The sequence below is a fragment of the Vipera berus genome, assembly GCF_964194415.1.
Source record: "Vipera berus genome assembly, chromosome: 3".
NCBI classification, from domain to species: domain Eukaryota; kingdom Metazoa; phylum Chordata; class Lepidosauria; order Squamata; family Viperidae; genus Vipera; species Vipera berus.
This window is the reverse complement of record NC_138204.1, coordinates 110,976,142-110,994,757: the sequence shown is the minus strand read 5'-3', so window position 1 is coordinate 110,994,757 and position 18,616 is coordinate 110,976,142. Positions and strand designations below refer to the sequence as shown.

Below are 18,616 nucleotides of genomic sequence, written 5' to 3'. Positions count from 1 at the left end.
GATGAGCTTTTCAAATCTCTGCCATGCAAATCTGGTTCTCCTTTATCATAGATCATACCAATTCCTTCTGCTTTATTCCCTGCTTCTTTATACTTCAGACGTCTGGCCAATTGGCAAGAGGTTTTGTAAGATGGTGACCACCGAGAATCTCTAACAGAAGCACATTAAACATTAAAATGAAAACAAGAACTCTAACAAACCTATGTTAGTCATAAAACAAAAACAACTTTGAACTTGAGAGAAAGAAATAAGCAATTTGAAAATCTTTTTTTCTCCTGTCATTGAGAATGTCCTGTCATCCAGGCCTTTTCATTTTGAAACTATAATTCTAAGCAAGATAATAATTCCTTTTTCCTCTCCAGTTCCAAGATTTCACGAACACAGAAACATGGATTGGCATTTTCACTATCAGATATCCAAAGGATCTTGGCTATAAAAAGCCAAACCAAAAAGTCCCCTTCAGTAACCTTTCTAGGTCAACAGTATGAAACAGCATAGTAACTTCCTTAATAGTCATGATATTGCAGTTCATGTAGACCTACTAAGCACATCTCTTTTCCCATATAATGAGCTAAAACAAGAATGCTCCCTCACTTTCCCATAAGAACATAGAGGGAATGTGATACATGGTACTTGCTTCCACCAAACCAGGGAGGAGGGGAAAGCACCCTAGTCTTTGCTATAGAAAGGCAGGGGATATGATACAGGGGGAAAAAAACCTTATTTCATGAACTGTATTGTTCTCCCGCATAAAATAGCATCAAAAGGTTCAAGTAGGATAATTTCCTCACTTAGTATATTTTTCCTCTTCCAAGAACCATTAACGCCTTTCCCTCACTCTTAGAATAGAGGTGATTACTGACTTTACAATGCAGCTAGTATCATGGTAACTTGGTAAAAACATTGTCTTCCCTCCTAAATTGCAAGCAATAACACAAGCAAGAGCTCTACTTCATGAAATCTCATTAAGGTGAAACAGAAATCGTTATCAATGTGTGTTAAGTTCTTCAAAAACAGTAAATAATTATGCTTACAGTTTACTTCTATAATCCCTGCAATAGTAAAATGACAAAGCTAATCAAACTCACCTGAAAGAAGCCAGGGGCTGAGGAAATTCCACATGTCCATTCGGACTCACATTGCTATCCAAAGCGGTAACACGAAGAGGCTTGCGGAAACAACTTTCCTTGTTTTGACTGGAAGACCTGCACTCTGCAACAAAAATCAAGACGTCTTTCATGCATCTCTAAGGATTCAATAGGAAGTCAAGAACTATGGTAAAAATTAACATTAGATAGACTTTCAATATAATTTCAAGCTTGCGAATACCCACTGAAAAGTAATTGATAAAAGAGCTGCATTAATTATACACAACTACACGCACAAATTTGAGACTTTTCATGAAATTACAAACAAGACAGTTACACAATAAAGGATAAGTTATTATGCTATATATATTGTGACTACTAGAAGTTTGTGGTAGCGGGAACACTGTTTCCAGTGTGCAAAACACTGCTTTCAAATTTAGCAGTGTCTGGAACTTAAAAGACATATTTAAATTTAAAATGCTGCTCTATGCTTTACTCTACATTTGTCCAGAAGTTTGGACTCTACTCAGTTTCAATTGTTTTGCACTTCCATACTCTTACTTCATCGCAATGAAACACGATAATCAAAGGACAGGTAGTGCTTTCTTACTTACCACTTAGTTAGCAACTATTCAAAGTTCTGATGTTTCTGAAAAAATAACTTTAAAACTAATTTACAACCATTTACAACTTCAGTCACATGATGATCTCTATTATAGTCAGTACATATTGTCCTGTGCCTATGGTTGACTTATGTTTTTTCCCCTTCTACAGTGATTGGAGAGGAAGAGATTGCAAGAGATATGTTTGCTCTTCTACATATCAAAACCAATGCAATCATGCAGGAGCTCAGGACTGGAGCAGTGGTCTTCAACCTTCTCCAGTAGAAAACTTCTAGTCTTATGATTTTCTCTCCAATTTATAACATTTCTGGGTTTAAAAAACAACATGACAAGTTTGGGATAAGTTCACTTATACAGAATTGGGAGCAATAGAGAAATTTCCTAGCCACATTAATGTCTTGGTTAAAGATTTTTACGCTGGTCCAGTTTAATTAGCGTGGTAACTGAAAGAGCCTCAGGACTGAACGTTATTTATAATCTTTATATTAAAAAATTAAATTTGTTTTAATTGTTTTGGTTTTTAAAACCTTAGAGTTAAAAATGAAACTAGTAAAAAATAGTAATATATTTGTGAACCACTAACGGAAGCTTTGTTGTTAGCTGCGAAGTCGTGTCCGACCCATCGCGACCCTATGGACAACGTTCCTCCAGGCCTTCCTGTCCTCTACCATCTTCTGGAGTCCATTTAAGCTCACGCCTACTGCTTCAGTGACTCCATCCAGCCACCTCATTCTCTGTCGTCCCCTTCTTCTATTGCCCTCAATCTTTCCCAGCATTAGGCTCTTCTCCAGCGAGTCCTTCCTTCTCATTAGGTGGCCAAAATATTTGAGTTTTAGCTTCAGGATGTGGCCTTCTAAAGAGCAGTCAGGATTGATCTCCTCTAGGTTGACCGGTTTGATTGCCTTGCAGTCCAAGGGACTCACAGGAGTCTTCTCCAGCACCATAGTTCAAAGGCCTCAATTCTTTGGTGCTCAGCCTTTTACAGTTGCAAGAAAAAGTATGTGAACCCTTTGGGTTTACGTGGAGTTTTGCATGAATTGGCCATAAAATGCGCTCTAAACGTCATGTAAGTCACAACAATAGAAAAACACAGTCTGCTTAAAATAATACTACACAAACATTAGCTGTTGTCATGTTTTAATTGAACATAAGATGGAAACATTCACAGTGCAGGGTGGAAAAAGTATGTGAACCTTTGGACTTAATAACTGGTTGACCCTCCTTTGGCAGCAATAACCTCAACCGAACGTTTCCTGTAGTTGCAGATCAGACCTGCACAACGATCTTGTTGTGATTCAGGGTCAGCCTGTGGGTTCGGCAGTTGGGTCGGACGATTCAGAGGAGGAGGAGGGTGGTGTTGGAGATGTTGTGGAGGGTGTTGGAGAGCTTGCTGATGAGAGCCCTCAGCCAGGCCCCTCCCACCTGGTTACGACGCAGACCCAGCTGTGTGAGCCTGACAGCGTGGATGAAGATGACCCACAGCTGGCCCTGTTCAAGGACGCCCAACGCAGGAGGCAGTCAATCAGGAGTAAACAGAGGAAAGCAATGGGGCACCTCGGAAGGAGGCAGAGAGAAGCCACGCCCTGAACTGTTTAAAAGGGGAATGCGTGGGAGGGCTGGTTTGCTGAAGGCAACCGTTTGAATAGCTCCTGTTTCATGGTTCGTGTCTTGTTTTTGCTCTGTTTGCTTTTGTGTCCATAAATTTGGCAGGCTTAGTTCCAGCCTCTTGCCTTCTTGTAAAGGGGTTGTCCCTGCCTTATCTGCAGGGCCGGTAGTAGGCTGGTACAGAACAGATCTGGAGTAATTTTGGACCACTCCTCTGCACAAAACTGTTTCAGTGTAGCAATATTCTTGGGATGTCTGGTGTGAATCGCTCTCTTAAGGTCATGCCACAGCATTTCAATCGGGTTGAGGTCAGGACTCTGACTGTGTGAGGTGTTCTCACGAGTGAATCGTTAAAGGAGCTTCCAAGCAAAAAGCATCACGCAGAGATGCAATCATATTAGTTTTATTCATGATAGATCAAAGAGAAAGAAATACTTGGCATGAAAGCATTCATGCCTGCATGTGAGAGAGAAATAAAATAAAAGAAAACAAGCTAGCATTACATGACTAAACTAACTAGAAGTAGAAGCAGAACAAGAAGCTAGAAGGTTAGAATTAGAACTAGAACAAAGAGCAGCCCCTCGTGCAGAGGTATTTATGGGGGGTCTTGGCCCCTCCTTGACCATAAAACTCTCTCGCCAATGGGGCTGTGGGTCCGAGACCCTTGGCTCATCAGTGGAAGCAAAGAAGCCTCTTTGCCTCCATCTGATGATCCTTTTGGGGAACTGCCAATGGCTGGCACTAATCATCTAACAATTTCCCTTCTTGCCAGCCAATGGCAGGGACCAGTGAATGTATGTAAGGGGCGAGCAGGTGTCATGGACATGCATGAAAACATTCAGAAGGCCAAACACAAACGCTTACACAGAAGGTTGTGCCGGTCAATGGGAACAGGCTTGGTAAACAGATCAGCTATCTGGTCAGCTGTGTTACAGTGCTCAACATGTATAAAACCCTCTTTCGCAAGCTGCCTGACATTTTTATAGCGTATGTCTATGTGGCGAGATCTGGAGCCTACTGCATAAGCCTCCGAGATTGCAATTGCGGCAGTGTTGTCCTCTAGAATTTGGATGGGCAGAGGGGGAGATGCCCAGATGCTTGTTATCAGCTCATTGAACCAAGTCAAATCATTGGCCGTGTCTGACAGGCTGGCAAATTCAGCCTCGGCCGTGGAGCAAGAAATAAATTTTTGCTGCCTAACATGCCAATGTATTGGGCAGCCATTTAGCAATATGAGGAAACCAGAAGTGCTCCGTCTAGTTTGGGTGTTGCCAGCCCAGTCTGCGTCTGAGTAAGCGGAGAGCTGGGCCGTCTTCCCCTTCTCTGGTTCTAGTATAAGGAGAGCATCAGCTGTGCCCTTTAGGTATCTAAGCACCCTTTTAACAGCAGTCCAGTGGAATTCCTTTGGGTGTTCCACGTGCCTGGACAATAGATTCACAGCTAAAGCTATGTCAGGTCTGCTCCAATTGCTGATGTATAGCAAGGAGCCAATCACAGATCTGTAAAGCGTGTTATCTGTGAACTCAGGACCGTCCTTATGGGTGTGGTTGTAAAAGTCGCTTTGCATTGGGCTATGCGTAGGATTAGATTCTGTCATTTTGCATTTGGCCAGTAATTCCTCTATCTTTTCTTTTTGAGATAGAGCGAACCCCCCCTTAGTGGCCAAAATATGCACACCCAAGTACTTGTCAACCCGCCCCAAAGACTTCAGAGTAAACTTTTCTTCCAGGGCCTTGGCAAATTCATCACACCTTTCCTTGTTAGGCCCTACATATAATAGGTCGTCCACATAAACTAACACCCGTTCTGTGGTTCCCTTGGAATTGCGTGTGAAAACACATTGATCTGCATGAGATTCTGAGAAACCAACTCGTTCTAAACTGTTTCTAAGACAGTCATACCATAATTTCCCTGACTGCTTAAGACCATATGACCCTTTGTGAAGCAACCATGTATTTCCCCCTTCTTGCTGGTAGCCAGGAGGAGCTCTCACGTAGATCTGCCGGTCCAAGTTGGCGTGGAGGTAAGCCGTCTGGATGTCGAATTGGAAGACTTCTTCTCCCAGAGCAGCTGCAGTCACGAGGGCGGCCTTGACGCTCTCTGCCCGGATGGTTGGAGAGTAAGTCTCCGAGTAGTCCTCCATATAACGTTGAGCGAAGCCCTGGGCTACCAAACGGGCCTTGTATAGGTAGAGGCCATTGGCAAGTGGTTTGGCTTTGTAAACCCACCTTGTGCCAATGACTTTCCTCTCCTTTGGAGGTTGCTGGGGGGTGAAGACCTTGAGTTGTTTTAAGCTCTGCATTTCCTTCTCCATCGCGAGCTGCCATCTCTCCTGCTCCTCGATGGGCAGCTCCTGGATGTCAGAGAAGGATTTTGGGGTGACCACAACGCTGTTGACAGACGCGATGTGGCCAATGTCAATTCTCTTTGGCGGGACCCCTTTGTTGGACTGCTTTGACCTCCTTACCTTCTGCCACTCACCGCTCTTTTCTTCCGCGGGTCTCTGAGGTGTCGCTGGGGGTGAAGACGGCGTGTCTTCTTCCATGGGACTGGACGCATCTTCGTCTTGTTCCTCACTTTCGTCGGTGGCAGGGTATGTGGTCGTCTCAGGTGATGTCGTGGTCGGTGTGCCTCTGTTGGGTCGGTTGGCATATGGGCTCAGATCATTTGAGTGGATCTGGGTCCAATTGGAATCCTCTTCAAAAGAGGCAGATTGGGAAGTCACAGGTCTGCCCCCTTCTCCCAGGAAACGATAGGCCTTGGAGCCAGGAGCATAGCCCAAGAACCTTAGTCTCTGGGAAACAGATCTCCCCTTCTTCCGCAGCTGCTTGGGGATGTGCACCCATGCATAGGTACCAAAAACACACAAATGTGCCAGATTTGGTTTCCTACCGTGAACCAGGAAATATGGGGTCTGGTTCACAACACTGCTCCAGGTGCGGTTTAAGGTGTAATTGGCATAATGGACCGCCTCTCCCCAGTATGACTCTGCGACATTTGCGTCTGCGATCAGACTACGCATCATGGTTTGCAGGATTCCATTCCTTTTCTCAGCTACACCATTTTGCGAAGGCGTGAATGGTGCAGTTAGGAAATGGCGGATGCCCTTACGCCTTACCCAGTCCTGGAACTTCTGAGACATGAACTCAGCCCCGCGATCGCTCTGCAATTGTGCGATCTTGGTCTTGTACTGGGTCTCTACGAAGTTGTACAGTGACTTTATGGTGTCAAAGGCTTCAGATTTTTCTGTGAGAGTATACACGTGGCCGTATCTTGAAAAATCATCAACGGCAGTGAGGAAATACTTTTTCTTTCCTAGGGATGGTGTGAAAGGCCCAACCAAATCAACATGTACTAGTTGGTACGGATATAGAGACTTACGTAATGACACCTTTGAGGTCGGGGCAGCCTTCCTCTTTGTTTTCTTGCAAATGGCACAGTCCAGAAACACATCACAGTCCTTGAGCTGGACTCCCTCAGCAAATTCTCCCATCTTTTTAACTACAGGGAAGCTTGCATGTCCTAGCCTTCTGTGCATGAGGTGGACGCACTTATTGTGAATCGGCTTCCCCATCGACACCCTCTTGGCTCTAGTTGCTTTGAGTGGTGCTGTAGGTGCCTGCTGAGATTCAGGCTCCTTGCCCACACTGCCCTTGGAAAGCCTTGGGGCAGGCTGTGGTGGCTTGGGAGAAAAATATGGTAAGCCGCTTATGATTGTAATATTTCCAATGACCCTCTGGTCCCTGGTGACATGACCTCCCCCCTTGCGAAATAAAACTTCCACTTTGTCATCGTCACACAATTTGGTAATGCTTAATAGGTTGTTGGCTATGGAGGGAGCGTGCAAGACACCTTCAACTTTCCCAAGACCAGGTACAGAAACAAACCCCTCCCCAACAATTGAAGCAGTATCTCCATTTGCAACCTTGACAGATGAGTTAATTTTCTTTAACCTTTTAAAACCTTGACTCATATTAGTAATGTGAGAAGAAGCTCCAGAGTCCAGTAACCATAAGTCAGTGGAGCTATTAGCCTTTGTTGTGGGGGTGAGGGAACAAGTATGCAGAGAATTTCCCTTGCCCCTGCCATGCCCCCTTCCTTGCCCCTTGCCCCTTACTTGATTGGGACCACGTTTAGGGGCTTGATGTTGATGGGGGCAGTCTTTCTTGAGGTGCTCCTCAGAGCCACAGATGAAACACTTAAGCAGAGCATTAATTTGCTCTGAGTTGTGGCGCCCCTTTCTGGCTTGCTGAGTGGTGACTCTGGCGTATTCTCCGGCATCTCTTCTCCTTCTATCCTCTTCAATCAGTCTTCCTGTGAGGTAGGACAGATTTATGTTTTCCCTCTTGACCGCTTCGAGTGAAACAATGAAATTGCTCCAACTCCTGTCTAGGGAAGCGAAAATGACCGCAACCATGCTCACATCATTTACAGGAAAGCCTCTGGATATTAATTCTGACCTGAGTGCCTTTAATTTTGCAAGATGTTCAGGCATGCTGGCACCAAACCTCAGTCTGGTTGAATAAAGCTCAGTTGTAAGTCTGGTGATGGAACCAATGGTATCGCTGTTGAATAAATTGTATAATAGCCGCCACACTTCATCAGCTCTGAGCCCCGCTGGTATGCTGGAGAACAGGTTATTATCCAGAGAACTGAGCAGAGTCGAATAAGCCTGCAAATGTCGCCACTCTTCTTGACGTCCCCATGGAGGAGGGGGTGGTTTCTGGACCATTTGTAGAGTCCCATTCTTTAAGAGATATAGCTGTATATCTTTACTCCAACTGCTATAATTCTCCCCTCCTAGTTGTAGTTTTTTAAAATCATTTGGCAGATTGGCTGCCGGAATATAGTCCTTATCAGACCCACTTTCAAAAAATTTTAAAGTGTCCATTGACATGAATGGGAAAGGGAAAGTGGTTTCCACAGTGAAAGGGGTCCCTCTAGTGGTCGAGGAGGGAATCCTTTCTTGACTATTTATTAATTCCAGATGGGCGTGCCCGGAAACCATGTGATCCGGGGGAGGGCGTTGTTCAGGATTTCTCCCTTCTTCCCATGAGGCATTGGGGGGGCGGAGCCCAGATTTGCCGGCCGGCATCTGGTTCTTGTTGCTGCAAGCACATGGATTTTCATCGTTGCCTGATTTTCTTTGTCCTCGCTGGTCATGAAGACCTGAAGAGAAGGTAGGAAGCTGCGGGGGTTGATCGTTGGGAGGCTTCAGGCTGGACCCCCCCTGGCAGTTGGGCCCTGGGGAGAGGATGGGAGGCCTTGGGGGGGGCTGGGCACCCCTGATGCTGGCGCCGCTGTCTTGCTGGCCTCTAAGGCAGTGGCTAGGGCTTGCATGGCTGTCTGGAGAGCCGTTGTAACAGTTTTGGCTGGACAGACCTCATTGTCATCATAGCACTTTAGGCTTTGTGGGGGGGAGAAATCAGGAATATGCATGCTGCCTTGGTCGGATGTCAGGAATTGCATGTCATTTTTGCTGTATGCCAGGGACTGCTGGCTATTCTGGTTGGATGCCAGGGACTGCTGGCTTTCCAGGCTTAAAAAGTCTTTGTCTCTGTTAGACCGTGTGGGGTTATAGGGGGCCGCCATCTTGTTTCCTGTTCCAGACCATGTGGGCAGAGCCATCTTGTTTCCGCTTGCCCCAGGAAGCTGTAGCTCACAGCTGGGGGGGCGGGTTCGTGCCAAAAGTCCTGGGGTCCCGGGGTCACTAAGGGTGGCGGGCGCCATATTTGGAGGCCTTGTGGCGGCTAGGGAAAGACTCACCGCGTGTTCGGAGGCTTCCTGTGCGGTCTCCTGGGCTGCCCCCTCCTTCTCCTGCATTGCAAAGATCTCTTTAAGCAGCTCTTCACGTTCCTGTGCAGTCAGCTTACTCACGCGGCGTTTGGTTTCAGCCAGGTCCGTTTCTGCAGCATCTGAGCAGTCTTGGACAGTCTGCAAACCTTGTATGCTCTCCTCTGTGGCGTTCAGTTGTAGAGAGGCATGTGAAGGGGTCCTAGACGCTCTGCTGGATCCTCTGACGGGATGAAGGCCATCCGCGCTTTCATCTGCAGCCGAGACTGCCTCAGGGGCTGGGGCTGTTGATCTTGATTGAAGACTCCTGGTCACGATCTGGGATCTCCGGCCATCCATTTCAGTTTCAAATCTTCTGCAAGCTTGGAAGCTTTCCTTTAACCATCCTCTGGCTACCAACTTGTGAGGTGTTCTCGTGAGTGAATCGTTAAAGGAGCTTCCAAGCAAAAAGCATCACGCAGAGATGCAATCATATTAGTTTTATTCATGATAGATCAAAGAGAAAGAAATACTTGGCATGAAAGCATTCATGCCTGCATGTGAGAGAGAAATAAAATAAAAGAAAACAAGCTAGCATTACATGACTAAACTAACTAGAAGTAGAAGCAGAACAAGAAGCTAGAAGGTTAGAATTAGAACTAGAACAAAGAGCAGCCCCTCGTGCAGAGGTATTTATGGGGGGTCTTGGCCCCTCCTTGACCATAAAACTCTCTCGCCAATGGGGCTGTGGGTCCGAGACCCTTGGCTCATCAGTGGAAGCAAAGAAGCCTCTTTGCCTCCATCTGATGATCCTTTTGGGGAACTGCCAATGGCTGGCACTAATCATCTAACAGACTGGGCCACTCCAGAAGGCGTATTCTGTTCTGTTGAAGCCATTGTTTTGTTGAATTACTTGTATACTTTGGGTCATTGTCCTGTTGCATCACCCATCCTCTGCGGAGCTTCAGTTGGCGGACAGATGGTCGTACGTTTTCCTGCAAAATGTCCTGATAAACTCTGGAATTCATTTTCCCATCAATGACAACAATCCGTCCAGGCCCTGAGGCAGCAAAGCAGCCCCAAACCATGATGCTCCCTCCGCCATGTTTTACAGTGGGGATGAGGTTTTGATGTTGGTGTGCTGTGCCTTTTTTTCTCCACACATAGTGTTGTGTGTTTGTTGTGGCCCCGACCCCTGCGCCTGTCTTAACTGAGGATGAGGACTCTGAGGATGATGGGGAGGAACTGGCAAGGCCTCCCTCTCCGGGGCCCTCCTCTCTGGCAAGGCCTCCGTCTCCATCAGGAGGCCGAGAGGAGCAGCCGGTGCTTGAACAGCTGCAGCAGTCTAGCAAAGATGAGTCATGGCTAGACCCTCGAGAAAGACGCAGGGCCAAGCGTCTGCAGCAACGTAGGTTGGGAAGGAGGGTTCAGGGAGTAGCTGAGTCATTGAGCCACACCCATTGAGCCACACTCCATAAGGTATATAGGGGGTGTGGCTGCGCTCAGAACTTTATGACAAACAATAGTTTCAACAACTTCGGGTCACATCTTTGGGAACTCTGCTTCTTGTTTGAAACCTTGGTCTGCATTCTTGGCAACGCTTCTGTACATCTGCTAATGAACTCTTTGCTTGGACGTTATCTCATTTCAGCTGAAGTTTGAGGTAACGAGCTTATGTTGCTGCCAAGACCTTATCAGTAGGCAATTAATTAAAGCCTGTATTAACTCTTGCGAGTCGTGCCTGGTTGTCTGTCTGTGCTCCGGGAGGGGGGAACAGAACAACTTGTTCGTCACCCCAACAGACAGACCATCTTTTACCTAAGATGGACCAACAACAGCAGCAGCAGCAGCTGCAGCAGCTGCAGGCAGACAATCCAGTACGTAATTAATTATAAATCATGAAATATAATACATTGCTTTAAGAAACCAAAGATTAAAGTTCTAATTAAGGATAAATATTAGGAACTATGGTTAACACAGTATGAAGCTAATGATGAACTCAAATGGCAAGATAACTACAATACCGTGCAGCTTCTTTCTAATGTCAACATAGTTCAGGGGCAAAAGCGGCTTCAATTTATGACACATTTTGGATAGAAAGTAAGAACAGAAAACAACTAATGCTGCTCATTTTCTGTTTTTCGCTGAACAGTTGAAATGGAACAAAGAATTTTATCACACAATAGCATGACCTATTCCAATTCCACCAATCCATTCTATGAGAGGACGTTGGTGCTCTCTGAGCTTGCTTGTTTTCTTGCAGATATTTCATTACCCAAACTAGGTAACATCATCACTGAGGAATGAAACATCTGCAAGAAAACAACCAAGCTCAGAGAGCACCAAGTACCCCACATTTCAGCTCTGAGCTATAAATATTCTCCTTTATTAATCTATTCTGTTTACAGAAGTGTTTACTTACCTTAGCAATAGTTCTTAACATGTATAACCATAGCCTATCTCCCGTCTTCAAATGTCAGAAGTGGCACATTGCAGCATGATTACTCAAGGGACCACTTTTGTATTCATACCTAAGCATTATGAGTTTGGGCAAACTTAGAATCAGTCTAAACCTAAGAACCTCTGTAAGTTGTGCATAATCACTGCAGGCAATTCCCATCTTTCCTCTCAGTTCCCACTAATAAAGTGTCCCTTATAAAGCTTAATAGAGGGGGAACAGAGAGCATATGGACCGCTCAAAAACTATAATTAAAGGTAAAGAGTTGATTTGTTTTACAGTCTCTTTAATAACGTAGACCACGGCAACCCGCGGTTCTGGAGCCGCATGCGAGTCTTTCAGCCTTCTCCTGCGGCTCCCAGTTTGCAGAGACACAGATAGAGGCACTTGCACCTCTCTCTCTCTGTGTCGTTTTGTGTCTGTGTGTGTGTGCGTGCCTGTGTGTGTGTGTAACTCACACTGTTCTCCGAGAAGCTGACAAGCTTATTGGGCAGGGCTCTTGCCTTTGCTGTGTCTCCACAGGAAGCAGCAGAAAGCAAGGCAGGACAGCCAGCCCAATAAGAATGTGTGTCAGCTTGTCCGAGAACAGTGTGAAGCCAGCTTGCCAGGTGAGCAGAAGATCGGAGAGAGGGAGAGACAGAAGGAGAGAAAGAGAGAGGGAGAGGGAGAGGGAGAGAGAAGGGAAGCACAAGTGCCCCTCTCTCTTTCTCACACACACACACACACACACACACACACACACACATACACATACAAAGAAACTGGGTGGGGGAAGAGGACTGGCAGACCAAGGGCAGAAAGAGAGAGGAAGGGAGAGAGAGGGAGAGAGAAAGGGAGGGAGCGAGAAAATATGAATGTATGTGGTTGTCCTTACTGTACTTTTAGTAAAGAATGTTTAATGAAATATTTTGATGGGTTTTTTAATTAAGAGGTGAGGTATGGGGATAATTATGCTTTATTTAAAGATGGTAGATAAGCTACTAAAATTGTTTTTACCTGTTGGGGGTTTTTCCCCTCTTTCTCCTGTCCTTTTCTTTTTTTCCCTCAGCATTTTTTTTTCTTTTCTGTATTTCTGTTTCTGGTTTTTATAGTTTGCACCGGCTTTTTATTTCATGAATAAGAGCAGGACTCAGACATTTGAGTATTTTATTTGAAATTAACCTTCAACCCAGCGTCTTTTTTTTGGGGAGTTCAAAATGCTTTTGTTGCATGCAGAAATAAAAATTTGTTTTCTTTGTAGCAGTTCATTGATTTCATAAATGCAGCACAGTATTGGTTTTTTATACATAGCATAAAGGTAAAAAAACAATATATGCAGTGTTATCTTCATTTTAGATGTCAAAAGGGTTTTGCAGCTCCCAGTGTTTTCCTTTCAGTGGGAAACGGGTCCAAATGGCTCTTTGAGTGTTTTAGGTTGCCTACCCCTGACCTTGGGCATGTCAATATTCTGTTTGATCAATATAGCTACCAATTTGGCTGGTGACTTCCCCAATCCTCTTTGCTTGGATATTCCCTAGATTCTCATAATTTAGCTGTATGTGACAGAAAATGGCCTCATTTGTTCCAAAACAAAGAGAGAGAAAAACAGCAACTTTGTATTAAAGTGTATTAAAGTTGTATGTATTATATATGTATTAAAAACATTCTGAGGTTCAGTATGAAAAGTACTTAACTCATAGCAGCTTGCTCCACCAGATTTGTTTAAAGTTGGCATTTGCATACTAGTAAAGTCTATGTGCTAGTTATTCTGTCTTTTGTTCCTTTAGCCCATTTAGGTATAATTAATCAGCCAAGTTTACAAATATGGTTCTGTCAATCTACCCATGAGCATTTCTGATTGTATGCCAATAACTATTTTTTGTATATTTTCTGGTTAAAAGGAGCTATCTTGGTTGTGTTACACTGTGCAAACAGCAAATAAATCAATAAAAGTATCAAAAGACAGTACTGGCAGACACATACTAACTGGAAGACCAAGAAACTAAAGATGAAAGGAAAAAGGGCATAAATAAAGTCTTTGGAATGCCTCCTTCTATGCTTTGGAACGCTGTTTCTGCTGGGATAGATTAACAGATTTTGAATCCACTCTGATTCAATGGTTCCTCAAGTAATCCAGATTTCAAATTAAGGCATCAGTAGTCAAGCCTAGATTATTTTCTGTTCCCTGGAGAAAACTGAGGGGGTGGGGGAGGAAAAATGGAGGCAGTATGAGCCACACTGTGTTTGACAGTGGCCTATTCTAACAGTCATGTAAATCTTGGCAAAAGGGCTTTTGACATCCTATTTCCCTTTCCAAGTACATTAGTTTGACGTAACATGTGCCTCTTCACAATCCGTTTCTACCCCATAATAGAAAAAAAACCCCATACATTTGGATCTTTGTAGATTCTCGTCTCTGATGCATTTCTTGCACATAGTATGATACCTCATTTTTATGAGATGCATTCTTAATGTACAGATGTTCCGACGTTTTAAATCCCGTAACAGTGCATTCAAAGAGCACTCAACAATTATTTTTTATGAGTTATAAAATAAGTTATAAGAAATGTCACAAGCATAAAAAAATCAGGTCCAGAGTCAAGCACTGAGTATCACTCTCTTTGGTACATACACTCCTAACCCTAGCTAGTTCAAGTAATGGTTTCACCAGTACATTACAGTAAGGTGGTAAGCAAGGGAGGAATCAAAGGGATCAATGGCCCACATTATGTAAGCATTTTTTCCTATCTCTCACATATTAAAATCCTGAGAGAATCCTGAGTACCATTTACTTAGGAGCAGCTGGTGGTTTACTGAGGAAAAACAAATATAGTGGAAAAGTAGAAAAAGTATCCTAGATTAATCATTTAAGAAATGGAAATAAAAACGTAGCTGAAAAAAGGGAGCATGACTCCTCAGATCTGCATGCATTAATCCAATGACAGTAGATCCATAATGAGACAAAAAGATTTAAATTACATCAGAGCGAGGAATAGATACTTGGTTGGACTGACATATACACTGTTAAGTCGGAAAACAGAGTTATAAATTACATATAAAACAAAGTAGAGCAGTTATTAAAACGAATGTTTACTAGTATAAAATTGGCAAAAGCATGTTGGGGAAGGGGGAGCCTTTTTGGAACAAATCCAGCGTAGGAGATCCAAAGGCAGCACAGGAAGAGGAGACGTTGTGTCACTTCTCAGCCAATCTCAGGATCATACTGTACTCCGGGAAAATCATTTTGGAAAAAAAATATGATTTGATGTTAGACAAGCAACAATTTCTTTTTTTCAGTGATCTGATTGAGGAGATCAATAGTCTCTCTAATTAAGGCCTCAAAAATGCCATCTGCTAGTTGCATCTTCACATACAACTCATCTTCATCATAGTTCACCCATTGAGCCTCTTCTTCATGTAATTCTTGAACCTTAGAATTAGAAAGGGGAGAAAGAAAAGTCACCACTATTAATATACTACTCTGTAAACAAATATAATAAAAATTATTATTGTAAATCCATATAACCATCATTATATAAAAGCTACAGGGGTCGTTTAGTTTTTCAATCTCACAGGAAAGAAAAGAAAAGAAAATGAATAATAATTCCTAGATATAATACAGTTAAACACAAATGTAAAAATAGGACTTTATCACTATTTATGAGGTCACTAAGTCAACATTATACAATCTGTCCCCTGTCCAGCCCCCAGATTTCGCTGGTTCCGGGACTGCCTCTTGGCCTCAGCCTGCCGCAGAAGTGTCTCTTCGAATTGGAGAAGGCCATGCTGTGTCTTTAGCCTCCAAGCTGAGTGATCAGAGGTCGAGGTTTCCCAGCTGTTAATGTCCATTCCCAAGGCCTTTAGATCCCTCTGGACAGGGGACAGATTGTACCTGCCCTCAGTGCGGAAGGGACTGCCACTCTCGAATTGGCCCTTTTAGCCACACCAGATGCTGCTTTAGGACCTCTTTCCAGAGCACAATACCATAGTCTCTTGAGACTGACAGATGCCAATGAGAAGAGATTGCACATCAGGCAGGTGCAATCGGCCCAGGTTCGAATCTCAGAAGGGTATGGCTGACTGATGAGAACAAATGAGTTTGAAATGGCCATATCATTCTCCCTTTAATTCTTTGTTAGCAATCCAAAAAATTTACACAAATAATGAGTTGTCACAGTTGCGACTACAGCTTGTGGATGGCCTTAGGTTAGGCTGATACAGGCAATAAGGTTTGGCCTGTATTTAGGCCTGGCAAGGTATTCTAAAATACTTAACAAATACTTAACACATATCTCCCTTGCCTCTCAGCTAACAAAGCTAGAAAGAGCCTGTGGCCGACATTTATCCATAGTTTATATGGATGAGTACACATAAGGAAAAATATGGTTTGCCCAATAGGGGAATGGAGTTCTTCCCATATCTACAATCCTTCTGCTTAGGAGGGCTGAAAGCAAATCTGGCTGATTCAAATTTGGATCTTCTGCAAAGATTTCTTCAAAAATCTCTCTTGTTAAATCAAACACAACCTTCATAAAAATAAAAGAAACATTGTATTACCATTATATATTATTATAATACTATATCATTTTTCAAAGAACTAAACAAAATATTTATGAAAGTATTTATACTGAGTACTAGCTTTGCAGCAAGTGGAATGTAATTTTGTTTCACTATTGCATTCTTTGGACCAATAATTTTTAACCCTTTCGAAAAATGCTTCCATACCCTCCTTTCTCTTTCACACTTCATTGTATCTGTCTTCCACAAGCACACCATACCTTGTTTTATACTGCATTCTATCATTAATCATGCCAGAGTCCAAAATAGCATTCCTTTTTTTAAAAAAGGTTGGGTAAATTTCCTTTATTTTCATACATTTCACAATAATCTGAGATAACTTCCCTACCTGTTTGTAGATTTCTTTACTAATGGTTTCAATGTCATCATTTTGGGGGGATTCATTCATGTCTCTGGGGTTGCTGAGGGCCTGAAGATCATGCCCCAACTTTTGGCATTTCCATAGCTTCTCACCTGCTGCGTGCACCAACTCCTCCACCTATTCTGCAACGTAAGGTATAGCCAAAGGTTCTTCACATGGCTTTGGGGATACTTCTGGCAGTTTTATCTTAGGCAACACTGCTGATTCTTCAGCTTGGTTTTGAGGGAGCTTGTGTGAACTCAAGCCAAAATCCTCATCAAACCAATCCTGGTCATCTCCTAACACATTCAGAAACTCCTGGCTAAGTTCAAGTTCTGCTAGCCTCTTGGCAAGTTCTTCCTGTCCACTCGCACCAAATACAGGACTTTCCTAAACAATAAGAAAGCAATTATTACTTAGAACCTTAAATATTCCCTGCACTATGTTCCTGATTTTGATATGTGTTATCCATGAATGCTTTAATATTTAATAACATATAATCATATTTTCGGTTGTTAAAACTCTTTTTTGTTCTTAGAGTGCAAGAAAGTGAGATATAGAGAAAGTCTAATGGCCTTTTCTAGGAGAGCTCCTGAGGTACGCAACCATATAGACCAAGTAATTTTGCCACCTCTTCTTAATCTCTTCAGCCTCTGTTAGGTCCCTGCCATTTGGGTCCTTTATCATGCCCATTTTTGCATTAAACGTTCCCTTCATCTCTCCAATTTTCTTGAAGAGATCTCTGGTCCTCCCTATTCTATTGTTTTCTTCTATTTCTTTCCACTGTTCATTTAAGAAGGCATTCTTATCTCTTTTAGCTATTCTCTGGAATTCTGCATTCAACTGGACGTATCTTTCTTTTTCTCCCTTGCCTTTTGCTTCCCTCCTTTCCTCAGCTATTTGCAAAGCTTCCTCAGAAAGCCATTTTGCTTTCTTTTTCTTTGGGATGGTTTTGGTTGCTACCTCTTGTACAATGTTGCGAACCTCTGTCCATAGTTCTTCAGGCACTCTGTCTATCAGATCTAATTCCTTAAATCTATTTGTCACCTCTACTGTATATTCAACAGGGATATGATTTAATTCATACCTGAGTGGCCTAGTGCTTTTCCCTACTTTCTTCAGTTTAAGCCTAAACTTTGCAACGAGAAGCTCATGGTCTGAGCCACAGTCAGCTCCTGGTCTTGTTTTTACTGACTGTATAGAGCTTCTCCATCTTTGGCTGCAAAACACATAGTCAATCTGATTTCTGTGTTGACCGTCTGGTGATGTCCATGTGTAGAGCCGTCTCTTGGGTTGTTGGAATAGAGTGTTTGCTATGACCATCATATGTTCTTGACAAAAGTCTATCAGCCTGTGCCCTGGTTCATTTTGTACTCCAAGGCCAAACGTGCCTGTTATTCCAGTTATCTTTTGGCTTCCTACTTTAGCATTCCAATCCCCCATGATGATAAAGACATCATTTTTTCGTGTTAGTTCCATAGTCAGGTTTAGTATTGCATTAAAAAAAATCACTTCATCTCCTTTATCCATCCAGTCTTTCAATAACCCAGATTATGTCACCATGGTATTTGGAGATTAGGACCTTTCCTAATAAACAATTCAACAGAGAAAACTACAGTTTAGCCCTCATTCAATGAAGCTGAGAAGTAAACTATAAAAAGTGTGAACTGGGAGTGCATCTCTTCCACCTTTTAATAGTATTTTTTTTACATTTTTAACAAAATTAACATGTTGTATTACAATAAATACACACTGGATATTTTATCTGACTTATTAGTAATGTTAACATATTTAAATTAAGCCTTTAATTTACTTTCAAAGAATGGCAAATGGATCCTCAAATTCACTTACCGGTTTTCCAGGAGAAACAGCAGATTCCAGTTCTTGTGTATAAACTATTTCTTCAGTTAGTGTGTGATCTAGGCTTCCAGGCTCGCCTTGAATCTCAGAAACCTTTGATGGAGCAGACTCAACAACTAGATTGCTCAATTCCTCTGGGACAGAGCTTTCGCTATTTAGACGAGAACAAGGTGGCATTGAAGAGTCTTCTTCACTGGCTGTCTCTGAGAGAAAAAAAATGGAAAAGGATCAATTCCTCAATTCCCAGTATTTCACTGACAGGCTTTTAAAAATATTTTGATTCATGCTTACAGTCATATTTAAAATTAAATAC

At 43.0% G+C, this 18,616-nt stretch overlaps 1 protein-coding gene across 1 annotated transcript in view; it reads right to left on the bottom strand.

Moving 5' to 3' along the window:
- Positions 1 to 14,793: 14,793 nt before the first annotated feature.
- Positions 14,794 to 18,616, bottom strand: part of LOC308666634 (centrosome-associated protein 350-like) — a gene marked incomplete at both ends in the record, with an annotated part of 64,964 nt that continues 61,141 nt past the window's right edge. Inside the window, 5 exon segments of the mRNA XM_081325527.1 lie at positions 14,794 to 14,955; positions 15,950 to 16,051; positions 16,432 to 16,581; positions 16,585 to 16,833; positions 18,295 to 18,506. Of these exon segments, the coding sequence (XP_081181653.1) occupies positions 14,794 to 14,955; positions 15,950 to 16,051; positions 16,432 to 16,581; positions 16,585 to 16,833; positions 18,295 to 18,506 (875 nt within the window).